At 52.0% G+C, this 18,134-nt stretch overlaps 1 protein-coding gene across 1 annotated transcript in view; it reads right to left on the bottom strand.

Moving 5' to 3' along the window:
• EFNB1 (ephrin B1) overlaps positions 1 to 18,134 on the bottom strand; it is a 66,602-nt gene that overhangs the window by 16,427 nt on the left and 32,041 nt on the right. Inside the window, exon 2 of the mRNA XM_040089134.2 lies at positions 5,438 to 5,715. Coding sequence (XP_039945068.1) covers positions 5,438 to 5,715 — 278 coding nt within the window. The remainder of the gene's footprint in view (positions 1 to 5,437; positions 5,716 to 18,134) is intronic.

Raw genomic sequence — 18,134 nt, 5'->3', positions numbered from 1 at the left:
GATGCAGCCAGCCCAATTTCCCAGGCAGACAGCACCCAGTGCCCAGCTCCAGAGCCCTTTGATGTGCCAGGGCCGCAGGCAGAGCTGGGCTGCCCAGCAGCCAGGGAGCTGAGTGGGCACAGGGACCCCAGGTGGGTAGTTATGGCAGGCAGGGCCCCCCCTTGCCCCAGAGCAGATCAAAGCACGGGGTATTTACTTCCTGGCCGGGCGCAGGACACCGGCCCTTTCTGAGGGGGCTTTTCATCCCCATTAGGGCCGTGAAAGGCTGAGCCATGAGATCAGCTGCCAGGGGCTGTCTGGGGACAGCGCTGAGCTGAAAAGGTCAGGAAGGAGGAGGGAGGAGGGAGGAGGAGAAGAGAAAAGAAGCAGAGGCTTAAGGGACAGGGCTCAACAAAATCACATTTACTGTGGTCATGCTCTTCAGACAAGCCTGCAAGACAAGGAACCACATGTTGTCTAAGGGCCATTATTTGGGTTTGACATGGCGAGGGCCTGGGCTTTGAAGTCGGGAGAAGGTCACTGTTAGAGCCGTTTGTGTCCAGCCACCAGCTCCCATGCAGCATCACCATCGTCTGCCAGCGGCTCCCAGCGGGATGGGGATGGAGGAGCAAAGCCCCAAAACCAGATGGATGCCACCAGACCGGCTCTGCTTGGTCTTCATCCATTTGGGTGAAGAATGAGGAAGTTGCTTAATTGGGGTTTTATCAGCAGTAGTTCACAGCTCCCATCATGGCATCAAACAGCCCTTGGGCTTTCAACTCCTCTCCACCAAACAAGTTGTGGGAAGGAGGATGAGGAGCACATGAAAGTGGCCACATTCAAATGGCATCAACAAAGAGCTGGCGGGCTGACAAAGCCCCCCCTGGCACAGCCCCCAGCCCAAGGAACCAGTGAAGGAATGATAAAATCCCAAGGAATGCAGGAAGAAGTATGAGCAGCTCCGCACACACACACTGGCATGAGCTGAAGGCTTCTCAAACCAAAGGAAGCTGGAGGAGCACAGCCAGAAAAGCGAGTGTGGCAACGTGTCCCAAAAAAGCTCCTGAGGAGGAAGGATGATCCTGACAGCTGGCAGGGTATAGGTGACCCCTTTCCCCATGCTGAGCTGCAGGAAAACGCTGACGGAGCGTGGCCCAGGGACGAAGCCGCATCACAGCAGCAGCGATGGTTTACAACAAATAACTCTTGCCAGGTTAAGACTAATTGCATCTAAAAACAGAAATGCAAGACAAGGGCTTTAACACAACACTCAGGGTAATAGATCCACTCTCACTGCATCCCGCTGACAAAAAGCATTGGATTGGATTACGGAGGTTATTACGTCAAAAATGGATTGAACAGCTTAAGAACTCACAATAAACAGCAAACTCCTTGGATTTATGAGGAAACATCTATTAGGACCTTGCTTATCCTTCAGCATTGTTATCAAACACGGGCTCTGTGCTTTAAAGAGGCTCATGGGACAGGTCGGATACTGAGGAAGAACACCTGGAAGAACACCTCGGCACCACCACATCTGCAAACAGCTGCCTGGAGGGCACCCCAAGGCTGAGAGAGGTTTGTCTGGGGTCTCCACACCCCACTGAAAACAGAAGGGGCTGCCAGGACCACCACCAGCTGCAAAAACCAGAGAAGGAACTGGGAACTATGGGAGTCCATCCAGTTCATCCCCTGCCATGGGCAGGGACACCTTCCACTAAACCAGGTTGCTCCAAGCCCCATCCAACCTGGCCTTGAATACTTCCAGGGATGGGACATTCCAGAGATGGACTAAGTGACATTTAACAGTTCCTTCTAACGCAAACTATTCTTTGATTCTCTGATCCAGAGCTCTGGGATAGCAGAGAGCCACTCTGGGAGCTCCTCCTCACGTCACCCTACTGTGAGGACATGGGGATTAATGGATCTCTATCCAGGCACCTCATTACCAGAGATAGTAAAACTGGAGCAAGTTCAAACACAAACAGCAAATGCAATTAGGAGTTGGAGTGAATTAGGAGGGGAGGTGGAGGGAGCTGAACCTGCAGGGCTGGATAAGCTGTCGTGGGGCTGGAGCTGCCCACAACATCCAAGGAGTGCAGGCACCAGGCAGGGGGGAGGCTATTCCAGTGGGAAGTATTTTGTAGGGAGGGGACAGGACACTGGGGACAGGGAATCCCACCAAGGCACCAAAGGCAAGCAGGGAAACACCCGGGAGAACAGGGATGGAAGAAACCACAGTGCATCATGATATAAAACATACAATCCCCACATTCCCAGATCCTTTACCCTCTCAGCACTTCATCCTGGGGATGGTGCCCACATCCTGCTCAAGTCCCATGTGCCCCCCCAGCCTCTGTCTCCAGTGTAAACCTGAAGGCAGATGCTGCTCCATCTTGTTCTTTATGGAAAGCCTTAGGAATAAGCATCACCTTTCCTTATCCACCCCTAGGAGCAAAAATGCTTTTAAGGAAAGCCTGGAGCTGGTGTGGAGGGGGTCGGTGTGAGGCTCTGGAGAGGACAGGGATAGGGAACAGCAGCTTTCCAAAGCCTTTTCATTGCTAAGCTGAAGGCTGGGGCCATGTCCCTCCATGATAAAAGTGTCCCTAAACAAGGCTTGGCATATCCAAAGCGACGGCAAGGAGCAGTCATGAATAGGAGGGAGCCTAGGAAGCCCCCTGGCTCCGGTGAGGAGGTTTTCCAGCTGGTGGGGAAGGTGGGGGATGAGCGGCACACGCCCTGTTCCCCTCGGCTCCAGTGTTGCTTCCCCAGCTTAGAAATTAAAAGGGAGAAAAAAACCCTTTTGTGTGTCCAGGCAAAGCTTGGGGAAAGGGAGGGGAGAAATATTGGGGGGGGGGGGGGGTAAAAGACAACATGTGGGTGGTCTGCTCAGGAGACTTATGACTGGTTTTTTTTTTGCTATTTTATTTCTTGGCAGAAAGAACTCCTGGTGCTGCTCAGCAGAGGGTACGGCCAGATCACAGGAGCATCCTCAGCCCACCCAGGGGCCAAAGTTCAGCTGGCAGCTCCCAGCTCTGAGGGGTTTCGCATCAAAGCTTGGAGGAGTCAAGAGAAATTAAAGTCAGAAATGGTCCAAGGCAGGGGCAGAGGGCACTGCTGGCCCCCTGAGGAGAGGGGGGGGCATCCCACAGGGATGCTCCAAGCACCCTGCTCACTGCATCCCTATACAGCCTGAAACTGGGAACAAGAGGATAAATAGGATTTTATATTTAAAAATTAGCTTAAAAGGCTCAGCCCAACATCCGACAGGACACACAGCCAGGATTTCCCAAGCTGGGCTATGCAGTCTTTACAAAATCCTGGATGCATGTCCTGTTGTATCCAGAGTGAGCTGGAGCTGGTCATCTGCAGTGACCCAGGTGTGCTGGCAGCCTTGGAGGGGAGCTGGCATTGGCTCAAAGCCACAGGGGCCCCATGGGAGCCGTGTTTGGAGTTGGCCGCTTGTGAAAGTGCCTCCCAAAGCTCTGGGAGGTTGATTTTCACTTCAGTTTTCGTATGAAATGCAAAACAGCTCCATAAAATTTGGGTAATTCAGAGGCTGGTAAATCCTTCTGCCTCCACCTTCCTGATGGACTTGGTTACCATAAGAGGGATCTCATATTTCTTCTTCTCGGTGCTTTGTTCACCTCCTGAGCTTGTTTAGGAGAACCTATTTGTCTTTGAGGGCTTTTTGCAGCCTGAGAATCCCATGGGCTGTAGTTCAGAGGACCCCAATTCAGCCCTCATTAGCTTGAAGACCATGCCAGTGCCTGAACTTGACCCCTGAACACAGAGAAGCCACTGACTAAGTGCTTCAAGATGTTTGCCTGACCCAAGTCTGGCACTTTGGCCTCTCTTCCAAATTTTTGCCCACTGCAGGCCAAGCTTGTATTCAATCAAGCTTTCCATCAGCTGAAGGACAGCAGAAGGGCTGAACTTTGGGGTCCCAGAGCCACCAGGCTGGTGCCAGCTGTGGTAAGGGAGATGAGAGCCCACATGGGAGTTGTGCCAGGGCTTTTGGCATCCCCAGTCCATCTAGGGCATCTAGGCTGGAACCAGGGTGTCCTGCCCCCAATGGCTTCAAAGCTGGTGCCCCTCAAGTGACACGTGTCCCCATGTCTGGACAGTGACAGTGACCATTGCTCTGGAAGAGCCTGGCCCTGCCACAGTGACTCAGCCCTGCAGAGCCCGTGGTTGCTGCCAGAGCTTAGCCAAGCTGGCTCTGCAGGTTGTGGCACCAGGTCGTCCCTGCTGTCACCCCTCCTGTTAGGGAAACTTCCCTGGCTGACCATCCAGGAGCCACTTTGGCATCTCCACGGCTACACAGGAAACAGCCCCCGCGAGCCCCTGTCACCAGCCTGGCAAAATTTGCCATGACAGAAGTGATCAGGGCTCAAGGCTGACCTGCCAGAGCCAGGACCAGCTGCTTCCCCTGCATCAGGTTTATTCCAAATTATTCTGCAGCAAGATTCCAACAGCCACAACCAGGCTCGCTGGGGACATCCAGACCATCAGCCTCAACACAGCACCATGCTACAGCACAGCCCCCCTTTCTCTACTGCCTGCCACAGCCTTGCTGCCCCCTCCCAAAGATTCCAGGCTAAAAATACCGTTTCCAGCTGGGAACACACCACTCCCATGGCTGGGCACTTGCTCCCACACAGGCAGTGACCCCTGTGCCAGCCACTTGCCACAGAGGCCATGGAAAACAGCGAGGGGAGCTGAGCTGTGGGCATGGTGCCCTTTGCAGTGCACCCAGGCAGGCAGGGACAGCCAGGCTGAGGAGAAGGGAAGGGGACAAAGAGAGAGCTGGCAGCACTGCCCGGACATGGCTGAGCTCCCCCTCCATTCACACCAGAGCAGGCACAAGTGGATACATTTCTGTGCAGCAATCCCCTGCATGCACAGACCACAGGCTCTGAGAAAATTCCTTCTCTCTCCTCCATAAAATGCCATGGTGCACTGAGACACAAACAGAACAATCCAGTGTGCAGAATTTTTCAGCCACTTCAATCACATCTCATCACACACTGAACATCACCAGCACTTCCCAGTGCTGAGGCTGCTCTTGGAGGCAACACCCAGGAATAAGGACAAGCATCACCATTCCTCTTTCTCCCCAGCCCCAAAGCAAAGCCCTGCAATACTTCCAGCAAAGATGGCAGCAAAAAATAGGCTCCAGGCATGACAGCTCTCCAGGGCCGACCCCAGATGGGGATGTGCTCCTGCTCCCAGCCATGAGCAGGGCAGGGGACATAGCACAGCAGCCAGATAGGGAATGGTGACCCACTCGGCCAGTGACACATTCCTCCCCCTCCTCCCATCCAGCAGGACATATTTTCCATCTGTGTCAGCTCTCTGCACTGGCCAAGTCACACACAAGCGCCTGGTGACACTCTCTAGGCACCTGAGACCTCCTGAGCCAGGGCTGGTAGCTAGGAAGAGGAGAGTGACTCACATGTGATGAAGTAATCCTGCTGCCGCTTGAATTCCAGGCCCATGTAGTTGGGGCTGAACTCCTGGAACTTGATGGTGAAGCGGATCTCCTGCTCGGGCCGGTTGCACGTCACCAGCACGTTGGGGTCCATGACGGTGCTGCAGGCATCTGCCTGCTCCTTCCCCACCAGGTACAGCCTGTAGTACTCGTAAGGCTTGGACAGCTCTGCCTTGGGGCAGATAATGTCCAGTTTATCCCCAATCTCTGGGTAGATGACCAGCCCCTTCCCAGTCATGAACCTGGAAGAGAGGAGGGTAAGAGGTTACCGTGTGCTGGAGCAGAGGCCACACCAGCCTGGCCCACCCCACTCCAACACCATTTATTTTGTATTTCAGCTCTGCTGCTCCCCCTCTGTAAAATGGGTTTTGACACCGAAACAAAGTTCTCTTCCCTCACCATCCCAGCCTGTGCGTGGAGCCAGCACAGGCTCCTGCTGACAAAACCAGGGCTGGCTTGGGTCAGTCCCGCTCGCCAGCCGTGATGAGGGCGGGCACCCTTCCCGGCCCCAAGCCTGGCATCCAACCGGGAATGAGTCTTCCCACAAAGGGCTGGGAGACGCCGCGGCTCTGCCCAACGGCCAGGCAAGGAGCTTCCTGCAGGGACAGGCAATAATTAGGCATAGGGAGAAGTCCTGACAATGGGGGGCAGGGAGGGATCCCATCCACAACCCAGCTCCCTGAGGAATTCCTGTACTTAAATGGAAGGGAAGGAAGCATCCTGCAGGACAGCTTCTACTGAGCCAGGCTCAACAGTGTGCCCAGAAGCGTGGGAGGACCGGATGGAGAGGAGCAAGGAGGAAGGAAAGCTATTCAGGGCTGGAAGGCAGGGCATTGGGAAGGGTAGGAAGGTAAGATGCTGATAATTAACATTCAGATCTTGTTATGGTGGGGCAAGGCACTGATTAAGTTTTTTCAGTGTGAAGGAGATTGGGGCAGCAAGGAGGGAAGCAGCAGATCATCTACTTTGATGTAGGCAACTAAACACATTCCCAATGGGAGATAAGGTGGGAATGGATTTTCTCTGCTGCAACTCCCTCATGTAATCTGGGCAAGGCAAAACACAGAGTGCTTTGCCAAGGCTGCACAGCCATGCTTCCCCTTCCGCTGTCGGACACAGCCCATCCCTGCCCCAGCCCACCCCGGAGATTGGATGGGGGCCGGGATACCTTCTCCCCCCAACCAGCTGCTCTGGCTGGAGCTGCAGGCTCCATGGAAGGAAGATCAAATGCACAAGACCAACCTGGTCCGTGGCTCCATGCAAGTCTTAGGAAGAAGCCACAGAGCTGGAACCAGTACCAGGCCTTTGGCTGCAGGAGCCAAGCAGATCCACAGGCTGGGCTGGGAGCAGGCAGGCAGAGCCAGAGCCCACGCACCCCCAGTGCCCTTGGCACAGGGTCTGGAGCTCAGTGCCAGCTGTAGCAGCAGGGCAGACACACAGACATCATCTGCACCGCACTTGCAGTTTGCCGGGTCAGAGGAGCATCCCAGGCACCCAGGGCACGGCACAGGGATGGCGGGCACAGCTCCATCATGGAGCTGGATTTAGAGGGGTTATGGGTCCATCCTCCCTTCCTGGCTGCAGCTCCACCACATCAGCTCCAGTAGTACCCAAAGCAGCACAATTGGGCAATTGGGATCATCCCGACCCCAGCACCACTGGCACAGCAGAATGCAGCAGGGAATTTTGTACAAGTCATGATTCAGGCAGAAGGTGACCAGGAGAGAGTGGGAAACCTGGCCCCTGGAGGGTCCTTAGGGATGCAGGTGGGATGCAGAGCCCACCTCTATACTGGCACTGCCAGCAGGTGAGCCATGCTTTGCTTCACACTACCAAATAGGTCACCTGGCCAATGGCCAGTAGCACTTCCAAAGACTTGGGAGCAATAAAGACTTCCCCACCCACGGCTGGAGCGGGAGCAGGAGGCAGGAGCAGCCCCTGTTGCTCCCTCCCTGCCCTGCCGCAGACACAGCACAAGTGAACACTTGCACAGGTTCCCACCCCGAGAAGCAGCTGGATCCTACACTTCTTTCTCCATGGTTGGGCTGAGTCAGAAGTTTCCTGGCACAGGACTCTAGAGTAACTCAAGCTCCCTCCTCTAGCCCCTGCCAGTTCCCTCCTGCCCAGAAGATGCCAAACAGGAAGCCACAAACAAGTCAAGCAGATGTCTTGCGCTGCCAGAGCAGAAGGCTCCTATCCACCCTCATCTCCATACCAGAAGGACCTATCACACCTCTGTGGCCAAAACCTTGGCCAACACCTGCAAACCAACGGGACCCTGGGCCACCAGCCTGTTGGGATCAGGCCAAACAGATTTGTAAGCAGGGGTGAGGCCATGAAGCAACCAAGGGAGCTGAGAAACCTCCTAGCACCACATCCTGATGGCACCTCTTCATCTCAGCAACTTCAGGACCAAGGTCTACCTTTGGTTTATGTAAGGATAAAATAAGGAGGCAAATCCCTTCCAAGAACACTCAGTCTCAGCTCCAGAAGCACACAGCTGCTGTCTGGGAATTAGTCCAGGAACATCTTCCAGATGCACGTAAACATGGAGCAAGACAGAGCCACTTCCCTGTGCATGGAACATTTGTGCTGCTCCCTCCAACCGCTGTTCCCCACCAGCCGTATTCCCACCTGCACACAGACCATTTTCCCTTTGTCCCCCAATTTTCCAGATTTTTTTCTCCTCCATTTCCCCTCTTCTGCAACAGGAGGGCTGTTTCCAGATGACAGCCTGGGCAGCACAGGAGAGGAGATAAACCTGAGACATGTGCCTCAAACCCCTCAAACAGCTCTTCCAGCTTTTCACCACACACAGAGACCTTTATTTCCCCCAAAAAATCTGCTTTGTCACAAGAACAGCTGTCCTGATTTAGGGACAAATTTGGGAGAAAACCCCTGTATAGGATCCCTCTGGGAAGCAAACCTAAGTGGCCCCTCCCTCCAACTGGTCCGGTAAAAAAACTTCTTTGGAGAAAAGTGGAAAAAACTATTTTACTTAACAAACAAAGTGCATACAAGTATAAAGAATGAATAATATGAAACAATAAAACCTCTTGTTCTGGAGTGAGATGGCAAATGGAGAAAGTTCTTGCCGTGGGTGTAGCTCGGCTCTCTCTCAGTCTTTTATCAGTCCCAGTCCCTCCGGCACTGCTGGAAAATGCCGAGGTCCAGGCCCTGGTGGGCCGCAGGTGCAGCCCCCAGTGCTCCCTTGGGTTTTCAGTCTAGAGCAGGTTTAAACAGTTCCACGAAAAAGGAAAAAAACAGTCCAGGGAACTTCTCTGCCCTAGCTAGCTGAAACTAACTAAAAGCAAAAAAAATCTCTGTCCTGCAGTCTCTCCAAGCCTCCGCCGAACACCCCGTCCGCAGAAGAATGTGGAGGAGTCAGGCAGTTTTCTCAAAACAAACTCCGCGCTTCTCCTTGCTCTTAGAACCAGTCTTAAAGGCACAGGACTCAATATACAGCACAAACAGAACAGACGATTGGGGATACAAGCATCATAAAATTACTCTAGGACAACAGCTCGTGATGATGAGAGGAATGACAAGATTTCTCTTTACAAACAAGCCCTGGGTCTGCTGGTAGATAAAACTAGCACTGAGAGATAAGAGAAGCAATGGGAAGGATTCTATTGATTGATGAATGGAAAAGAAGATACTTGCCTTTACAAACAAACCATAGGTTTGTTTGTAAATGAAATTGAATATTGAAAGATGAAAGCAACAATGAGGAAAAACCCATAAATCCCATAAAAATTTAAAATTAGGAGGGTTATACATTAAAATGGGAATCTTAGGCATTTTGGGAAGTCTGTACCTCTCAAGTACCTTAGCCAATGGGGAAAGAGAGAGGGAAATGCGGCCAGGAAATTAGGATAAAAAGGAGGTTGCGTCCTCTGAAAAACTGAGAGACCCCAGGGGAAATGCCCCATGGCCTCTCCTGTAGAAATAGCTTCCTCCTGCTGCTGAGGACTCCAGGACGGTGTAGATAAATATAGATGAGAGATCTCTGAAGTTAGGTTTTAGAAGATGAGGTTTATTGTAAGGGATGTGGGGGCCTTGCTCTGAGCTGCCAGGCTGCAGCTCGTGGCAAGGCCTAGGAAAGTGGGGGAAGGGAGAAGTAGGGAGAGGAAATTCCAAGAGAGGAAAGTCCTCGGGGAAGGGTGCGAGCAAAAAGAGAGCGTCCAGCCCCCCTGGGACCCCTTATCAGGGGTCTTCAAGGTGGGCTGGAACAAGCCTTGGGCCAATGGGGTTACAGATACCTGATACTTCAGGGGAGGGGTACAGGTGTGGGATGAACCATACATTGAGGGGTGAGACAGAACATTCCATTTGACCTCTGGGTCTGGCTGCAGGTAACTTTCAGATGGTCACATAACTGTTTTCCCAGAGATCCAGTATCTAATACATCTCAAACATCAAAACTTACTTTCAATTCTATCTCACTTACAGGTTTCTCATTCTCAGAATAGAGGCAATCATATTTATAGGGTTTTTTGGCTTCTTCCTCCCCAACACTCTCCCTTTATTCGAATAAAGTAAAAGGACTCCTCTGTCTCCTTTTTGGACATAAACCTCTGGTGTTCATGGATTAATTTTCCTAACAATGATCATCCTAGGGAAGACCAGCAACAGCTCCCACTTTGCCAGAGGCTGGTTCTCCAGGAAATTCTCTTTTAAAATACACAGTGAAAGGCAACATTTATCACAAGAAAAGGAGAGGAAAAAACGCCCCAAAAATATCGTGTTGCCTTAACAGAGGATTTCAGCTAGTTCTGGAGATGAGGAATTTTTGTTGCAAGGGATGGTTGAAGACAAAAAGGAATTACACTCTTGACTTTATCTTAACCGAGAGGAGTGAACAGAGCAACTTAAATTAGTAGGGAAATTCAACATGCCCTTAGAGCACTCGCTGTAATTTCAGGGAGGGGAGGGGGAATCTGCTGTTCCTCTGGAAAATACAGCTTGATTTCCCTGTTTTAAGGTGGGAAGGGAAAAAAAAAGAGAAAAACTAAAACTTAGCTCAACCTTAAGTCTGAAACAACTCTCATCATTAAGAATCACTCTCCTCTACCTTGCCCACCACGCAGGAGGAGGAGGATAATGGCTCCAGCTTTATTCCTGCCCCATCCCTGAAGTGTCCAAGGCAGGTTGGATGGGGCATGGAGCAACCTGGGATTGTGGATGGTGTCCCTGTCCATGGCAGGTGGTGGAACTGGATGAGCTTTAAGGTCCCTTCCAACCCAAACCATTCTGGGATCCTGTGATTGGCACCATCACCAGTTCACACGTAACATCCCAGCATCCTTTCTCCTGGTGTCCAAGGGGGTGGGAATGATTAACTACAGCCATTAAAGCTTAAAACAATTTTTTTTTTTTTTTTGCCAGCTGAGCAGGTGGAGAGGGCTGGCAGCTTCATCCCTTAAAGCTCCTGAAGTGATTTTTGGGTGGCACCCATGGCTGCCCACCCACGGAGCCAAGGAACCATCCTGGCCATCCCAGCCAGGCATCCCCATCCCCAGCACCACTCCAGGCCCCCATCTCCCAGCCACACAGGTTCCTTGGGAGCGATCAGGTGGCAGCCTCAAATTTTCTCATTGTTTCGGGAGGTGTTTTCTGATGGGAAATATGAAAAGGGGATTTGTGAGCCTTGTAAACCGATTCCTCTGAGTTGGGTAAACAACAGGAACTCTGTTGGCAGCAGGATGCCGGGATGCCAGAGCAGGGAGATGGGATTAAAGCGCAGCCTTTCCTGTGCCTTGAGTTGGGGGGCTGCTGGTGGGGCCTCCAATCCCTTGCAGAGCCCCCCTCATTTCCCCTTGGGGGTCCAAAATGCAGGATCGGATGGAGTGACCAGGGGCTACAGGTGGGACCTGCTGGAAGAGCCATGGACTCAGCCAGGGCCTGCAGGAGATCGGGACATCTGAACACACAATCAATATGATTGAGCAGAAGCCAATTTATTGTTTACATTAAGCTACAGTTATAGATTCTAAGATGCTTGTTCACTCATTCACGCATCATCTCATTGGCTGCCTCGCCTTGTCCATGAATCTGGTATGAACCCTTCAGGACACCTAATTGGCCAAAATCCATCATCATGTTGTGCCTCCTTTATCTAGGTTTTGCATTCTTGGTAGTCAGTTTCTCAGGCTCCTCGTTCTTATTTTTAGTCCTGTTGTTGTCTCAGTAACCTTGATGAATTCCTGAGAGTTCTGATAACAAAAACCACAGGTGATTTGTTAGGATTACTTACAAACAGATTGGTTGGTACACAGAATGGCCTAAGTTATGCAGATACATTGCTACAAGGGCCCAGTGCCAGAGGCATCCCAGAGAGGGTTTGCTGGGAGAGAAGGAACACAAGCTAAGGAGGAAAACCAAGCAAGTTTGGCCAGAGCAAGATCAGGAGTCATATTGGGAATGATACCCTATCGTTACCATTCGAGATGGCTCAAATAATGATGTGTAGAACTCCGGTTTCTTCGGAGGGCATTATAGCAAAGGTTTATTGAAAGACAAGGTCTTTTATATGATATTTCGGTACAATGAATATTATTGGTTGTTTCAGACCAACGCCTCTCCACTCCTGTAGTCCAGACCCCTTCTCCTAGGGAAGAGTCACACCAAGGTTACCACTAGCCAAGAGCAGAGGAGGGTTCCAGCCATCAGGCTGCTGGGACAACAGGTCAGCAGGCTTCAGGAAAGCTGACATGGATGCAGTGGGATGCCAGCCACACCTCAGCACTCACAGCCAGCGGCTGCCACCACAGCTGGTGCCATCCCTGGCCACAGTGACTCAGTCCTCCTGTGCCACAGCAGGGCTGCAGGAAGGGCTTTCTCCCTGAGTTATCCCCATAATTACAGCATGGCCAGGGAGAGTATCCAACTGCCAGACTACCCACCAGCCTCAAGGAGCATGACAGATCACCACCACCAAAGGCAGTACCCACAAAAGGAGAATGTTCTCCTTTGTCCCTGTCCTGGTTTAGGGCAAATTTGGGAGAAAACCCAAACGCGCACCCCCTCCCTCCAACCAGTCCGGTAAAGAACTTCCTTGGAGAAAAATGGAAAAAACTATTTTACTTAACATACAAAGCGCATACAAGTATAAAGAATGAATAATATGAAACACTAAAACCTCTCGTTCTGGAGTGAGATGGCAAATTGAGAAAGTTCTTGCCGTGGATGTAGCTCGGCTCTCTCTCAGTCTTTTATCAGTCCCAGTCCCTCCGGCGCTGCTGGAAAATGCCGAGGTCCAGGCCCCGGTGGGCCGCAGGTGCAAGCCCCCAGTGCTCCCCTGGGTTTTTCAGTCCAGAGCAGGTTTAAACAGTCCCAAGAAAAAAAGAAAAAACCAGTCCAGGGAACTTCTCTGCCCTAGCTAGTTAAAACTAACTAAAAGCAAAAAGATCTCTGTCCTGCAGTCTCTCCAAGCCTCCACCGAACACCCAGCCCAGAGAAGAATGTGGAGGAGTCAGGCAATTTTCTCAAAAAAAAACCTCTGTGCTTCTCCTTGCTCTTAGAACCAGTCTTAAAGGCACAGAACTCAATATACAGCACAAACAGAACAGATGATTGGGGATACAAGCATCATAAAGTCACCCTAGGACAGTCCCATCGTGGGCTTGGCCAGGATGCATCCTGATGCCAGTCCATCACTTCCAGGGACAGATGCTGACCACCCTCATGTGTCGCTAGAGGACATGAAAAGAAATGATACTCACACTCAAGTTGTCTAGAACAGAAGAAGACTACTTTATTTTGATTACCTCGTTTATATAGATTCTGAACAATGACCAGGGATTGGAGAACAAGGTTACCACCTCTCCATCCCACTGACCAGGCTAGAAGTCAATTAGCTGTCCCTCATCAGAGAGGAATGTGAAAAACAACCACTTGTTTATGTTACAAGCCTGAGAAGATTCCACTAGGAATGTAAACATTCACAGAAGGCTAAAAGAATATGGCAATACTCATGCCCCAAGGAGGAGGAAGAAGAGAAGGGGGAGGAGAGGGAAGGTTCCCAGCCCTCGCAGCAGTCAGGCCTGCCAGGAGCAGCCATGTGCTGCTCCATCCTCCCAGGTCTGCACACACTTCATGCACTCGGATGCTGCACCTGAACGATCTCAATGCAAACCTAGCAAGGGGGGGAAACAAAACCTGCTGCTAATTGAGGGATTTTGGAGTAGATTTAATTAGGGCCAGAGCACTGGCGCAGGCTGCTGCTGCCACCTGCAGCACTCTCCACAGCCTCTGGCATGGGCTTGGGGGACTCTGGGCTCCCGCCCATGCCTGCCTGGGGTCCGGACAGGGAATGAGGAGCTCCAGGAGTCCCGCAGGCTCGCCCCCATTGCACACCCACCCCCCCAAACCCATTATTTCCCAGCACAATAAGCATCTCCAGCAGCAATGGAACCAAGGGCTTAGCCAAAAAATAAAGAGGAAGAAAAGCCATATTTTCTCCCTGGAGTCGGATCGTCCCAATCTCCCCTCGGAGGAATCAAGAGGGGCTGAGTTATCTAATTAATGCTGGCAGAAGCGGGAGGCCGAGGGCCGGGGGGCTGTGGCCCACAAAGGCGGCGTGGGGAGCGGTCTCCCCGCCGCCGGCATCCCCTGGCAATGGGGCCCCACATTGGGAGTGAGGTAAGAGGGGATTCAAAGGAGGGTTTGTCAGGGGTTTTGTTTTTGGAAGCGGGAGGGGAAGGAGACAGGGCTTGACAAAAGCTGACAGACAACTGAACAGAACCATAAGGGCTATGAATGACAACACAGCACTTTGGCATAGGAATGGAGAGAGAAGTGAGACAATGAGACTGGGCAGCGGCAGCAAGGCCGAGGTGTGGGCAGTGGGCACTCACTTTCTCCTACCCGCACCCCAATCCCTACCGCAACAGAGGTTGGCAGCTGAATGCTGCACTGTGACCCCCATCCCAAAAACCACCACCTAAAACACACAGGGAGAACATGGAGGCAGAACAACAGAGCCTAGCACACATCAGGCATCACAAAACCCTGACGGCACCAGGAACAGCACAATCCCAGCCCCGGGATGCTGCAGATATTAAATGATCCATCAGAAACAGCTCGTGTTCCCACTTGGCTCTGTGTGTTTTCCGGCTTCGGTTTGGCCACTCGTGCCCTGGCTACAGCCCCGCTCATCCAGAGGACAGGGGGCCAGGAGGGGGAGAGAGGGAGAGGCAGGTTAAAAGGGAACACGGTTGGATCAGCGGGGTTCCCACTCCTTCCCTGACCCCTCCGAAAAAAAACGGAGATTTCGTCTCCTGGTTCCAAAGCAAAGAATTACTTTAGCAGGGGCTGCGGCAGTGGCCGGGTGCCCACTTGGAAGGGAAAGCAGCAGGAATATGCCCAAGGAACTCAAGACAAGCCCTCCCCGCTCATTCTCATGCAGATCAACCCCAGTCATTGGGACAGAATGGAGGCAAAATGCAGACACCCCCCCCCCCCCCCCCCCCCCCCCCCCCCCCACCTCTCCAGAGCAGGGCTGGCGGCACAGGGAAGGGTGGGTAGGAGGCTCAGCACACCAGACCTGACACAAACCCCAGTATTTTCCAAGATCTCCCCTCTTCCCACCTCTCACTTTTCTCTCAGTTGGAAAAAAAAGAACTGAAAGCTAAGAGCCAAGAGCTGAAGTTACAGCTGGTAGTTGGGCCTTAGGAAAGAGGGAGCCCTTTCTTTCCTGAACCCCAGGACCTAACACCCCACTTAACCCTTGTATTGGATTATGTAACCTAAAAATGTGTATTCTATTTCATCTGTTGAAAGCTGTTTTTTGGGAGATGTGTTATCCTTCTTACTCCAAGGGGGAGGGGGGTGGATGCCTTCTGATAATGGCCCAGCCATTAAAACCAGGTGGGGCAGTGTTTCTTATCTCTTTCATCACCCCTCCATCCTCCAGGGTGACATTTTCTGATAATGGGCCATTAGGCCCCACCAATGACATGACACATTCCATCATCCCATTGTGAGATGCTGCACCCAGTGGGGGGGGAGCCAGCTGTTCCTAGCTAGATAAAAACTGGGACTGAAGGACACAAGGCATACTGTTTTTCCACTGGATTCCCGGAGGAAGACTGGACTCATCTCATCACCACTGGACTTTCTACAGGACCATCTCTACTCCACAGAACCACATCTGTTACTCCAGGAGGACTTATTTGGACTGCTTCCAGCACCCTGATCACCAGGGTGTCAGGTCATATCCCTGACTCTGTCAGGGTTTTTTCCAGGATCTTTGTTTGCTTCCTTGCTTGTTTTTTTGTACTACTATATTTGTATTTTCCTGGGTTTATTTTTTTTAATATTCCTAGTAAAGAACTGTTATTCCTATTCCCATATCTTTGCCTGAAAGCCCCTAATTGCAAAATTATAATAATTTGGAGGGAAGGGGGTTTACATGCTCCATTCCAAGGGAGGTTCTAGTTTTCCTTGGCAGACAACTGTCTTTCAAAACCAAGACAACCCTGTACCCCACAAACAGTTTGCAGCCAGGAGTCTCAAATCTCCCCATGGGACAGTGACTGGGTGCTCATGCCACTGCATTCCAAGGGGTACAGGAGGGCTCTCCAAATCCCTCAGCTTCCCACTTCACTGGCCACCTCCAGAGCAAGGAAGAGGAGCCACCAGTCTTCTCCATTTTTCTGAGAAATACCAGAAAAATAAGGCCCACACGTCCTGGGGAGCAGCAGAAACCACAAGGTCTCCTGGATTTCCCCTGGTTTCCAGAAGCCCCTCACAGTGTCCCAGGGCTCAGGTTTCCATCCCTGGAGATCCCGCTGAGGGCTGGGTGACAGCTCCAGAGCACCCACCCAGGTCACTGGGGCTCTGGCTCAGCCCGGGGATGCAATGCTGCAGTTTGAAGGATTAATCCCAATGTTAGGAACTAGGCAGGGAGGAGCAAACCATGCGGAGGGTTCCCCATCCCAGCTGTGAGGTGCTTTGCCCTGCCCAACAGGTCTCCTGGGTTTTGCCAGCCCCTGGTCCCAGGGAAGCAGCGTCACCCCCACCGCGCTGCCTTGACTCACACCGGGCCCTTTGATCCTCCTGCTCCCATGTTGGAGTCCAGGGCATTCATTTGGCTGCCCTGGAGGGTCAGAGACCTGGACAGGGGGGTCTGGGATCCCGGCCCAGAGCCCAGAGGGACATTGGCTTTGATCTCAGTCCATGGGAAAGGCTTCCTGCACTGCGGGAGGGATTGCAGGCCACAAAAGTGTGAAAGATTGTAGTTTAGCTTATCACAGGGTGAGAAAACAGTAGATTTAAGTTTTTAGCATTGAAGTGAATGGGGACAAGATGGAGGATTTGGGGCGTTGTCTCCTGCTTCTTCTTTCTTCTTCCCTCACTCCATTTTCTGCAGTGACGGTGGCACAAAGTAGTTTAAAGAGATTGGGTCAAAGTAGAGATGACCTGTTTAGTATAAGTGATAGGTATTGGCAAATAATGATAAATAAGGAATACGTAGCAATTAGTATAAAAGATAACGACTGCCCAGCTCGGGAGGAGTCGGAGTCAGAGTCGGGGAGTCACCAGATGCCCGAGCAGCTGCACAGACCTTTGTTGGGCACTGAGAAAATTGTAAGATAAGAAAAAATAAACGAAGCATGCAACCTTGAAAAATCAGAACCTGAAGACTCCGTCTCTTTCTTGCGTTTGGCTCAGAGCTTTGCAGAGGGCAAAAAGACTCTAAAACCACCTGAATCTCGGGGAAAGCCCCCGACACTCCCAGAGTGGCCAAACAAGTTCTGGCATTCCAGCTCTGGCTCCCGTCTGGAAGCGCCATCTTCCCAGGCAGCTTCAAATCACCATCCCTCAGCCCTGGCATCATTACTAGGAACTTGTTTGGCTGCCAACGGCACTGGGGGTTATTAAGAGCTTCCCAACCCCCCATCCCAACACAGGTCATGTGCACAGCTGCCCATCCAAACTAGAAGGGACCTTGATGACCATCCAGTTCCAACCCTGCCATGGGCAGGGACACCTTTCACTAGCCCAGGTTGCTCCAAGCCCCATCCAACCTGGCCTCGGACACTTCCAGGGATCCAAGGGCAGTCACAGCTTCTCTGAGCAGCCTGTGCCAGGGCCTCACAATTCTCATAGGGAAGAATTTCTTCCCAATATCCCATCTAACCCTGCTCTGTGGCAGTGAAAACCTGTTCTCCCTTGTTCTGTCCTCATCCAAAGTCCCTCTCCAGCTGTCCTAGAGCCCCTTTAAGCACTGGAAGGGGTTCCAAGGTCTCCCTGGAGCCTTCCCTTCTCCAGGCTGAACCAGGTCACCCCATGTTCCTCACTCCCACACCAGTCCCACCACCAGCTCGCTGCACTCAGCTGCCCCAGACCTTTGGCCTTGCTCCACAGGGGTGGATGGGGCTGGGTTAGGTCTGGGAGAAAAAGCTAAAGATGAGTCACAGGACCTCAAAAGTTTATTTGTTCTCTCCCCTCTTGTCCTGCACAGAACTGAGCCATCACCAAAGTCCAGAGAGCCAGCTCTGCAGGAAAGCTAGATCCAGTCTCCTCCTCCAGTCCTGCTCTGGATGTCACTCAGCAGGGCAGAAACTGCCCCTTTATCCCCAGAACCTCTTCCCAGTGCTGCCCACACCCCTCTTTACTGTCCTGTTTTGGCACAACAGCCCAAATTTTATCCATA

Source organism: Hirundo rustica, chromosome W (genome assembly GCF_015227805.2).
Source record: "Hirundo rustica isolate bHirRus1 chromosome W, bHirRus1.pri.v3, whole genome shotgun sequence".
Lineage (NCBI taxonomy): Eukaryota > Metazoa > Chordata > Aves > Passeriformes > Hirundinidae > Hirundo > Hirundo rustica.
The sequence above is the reverse complement of the archived record's forward strand: the minus strand, read 5'-3'. Positions and strand labels throughout refer to the sequence as shown.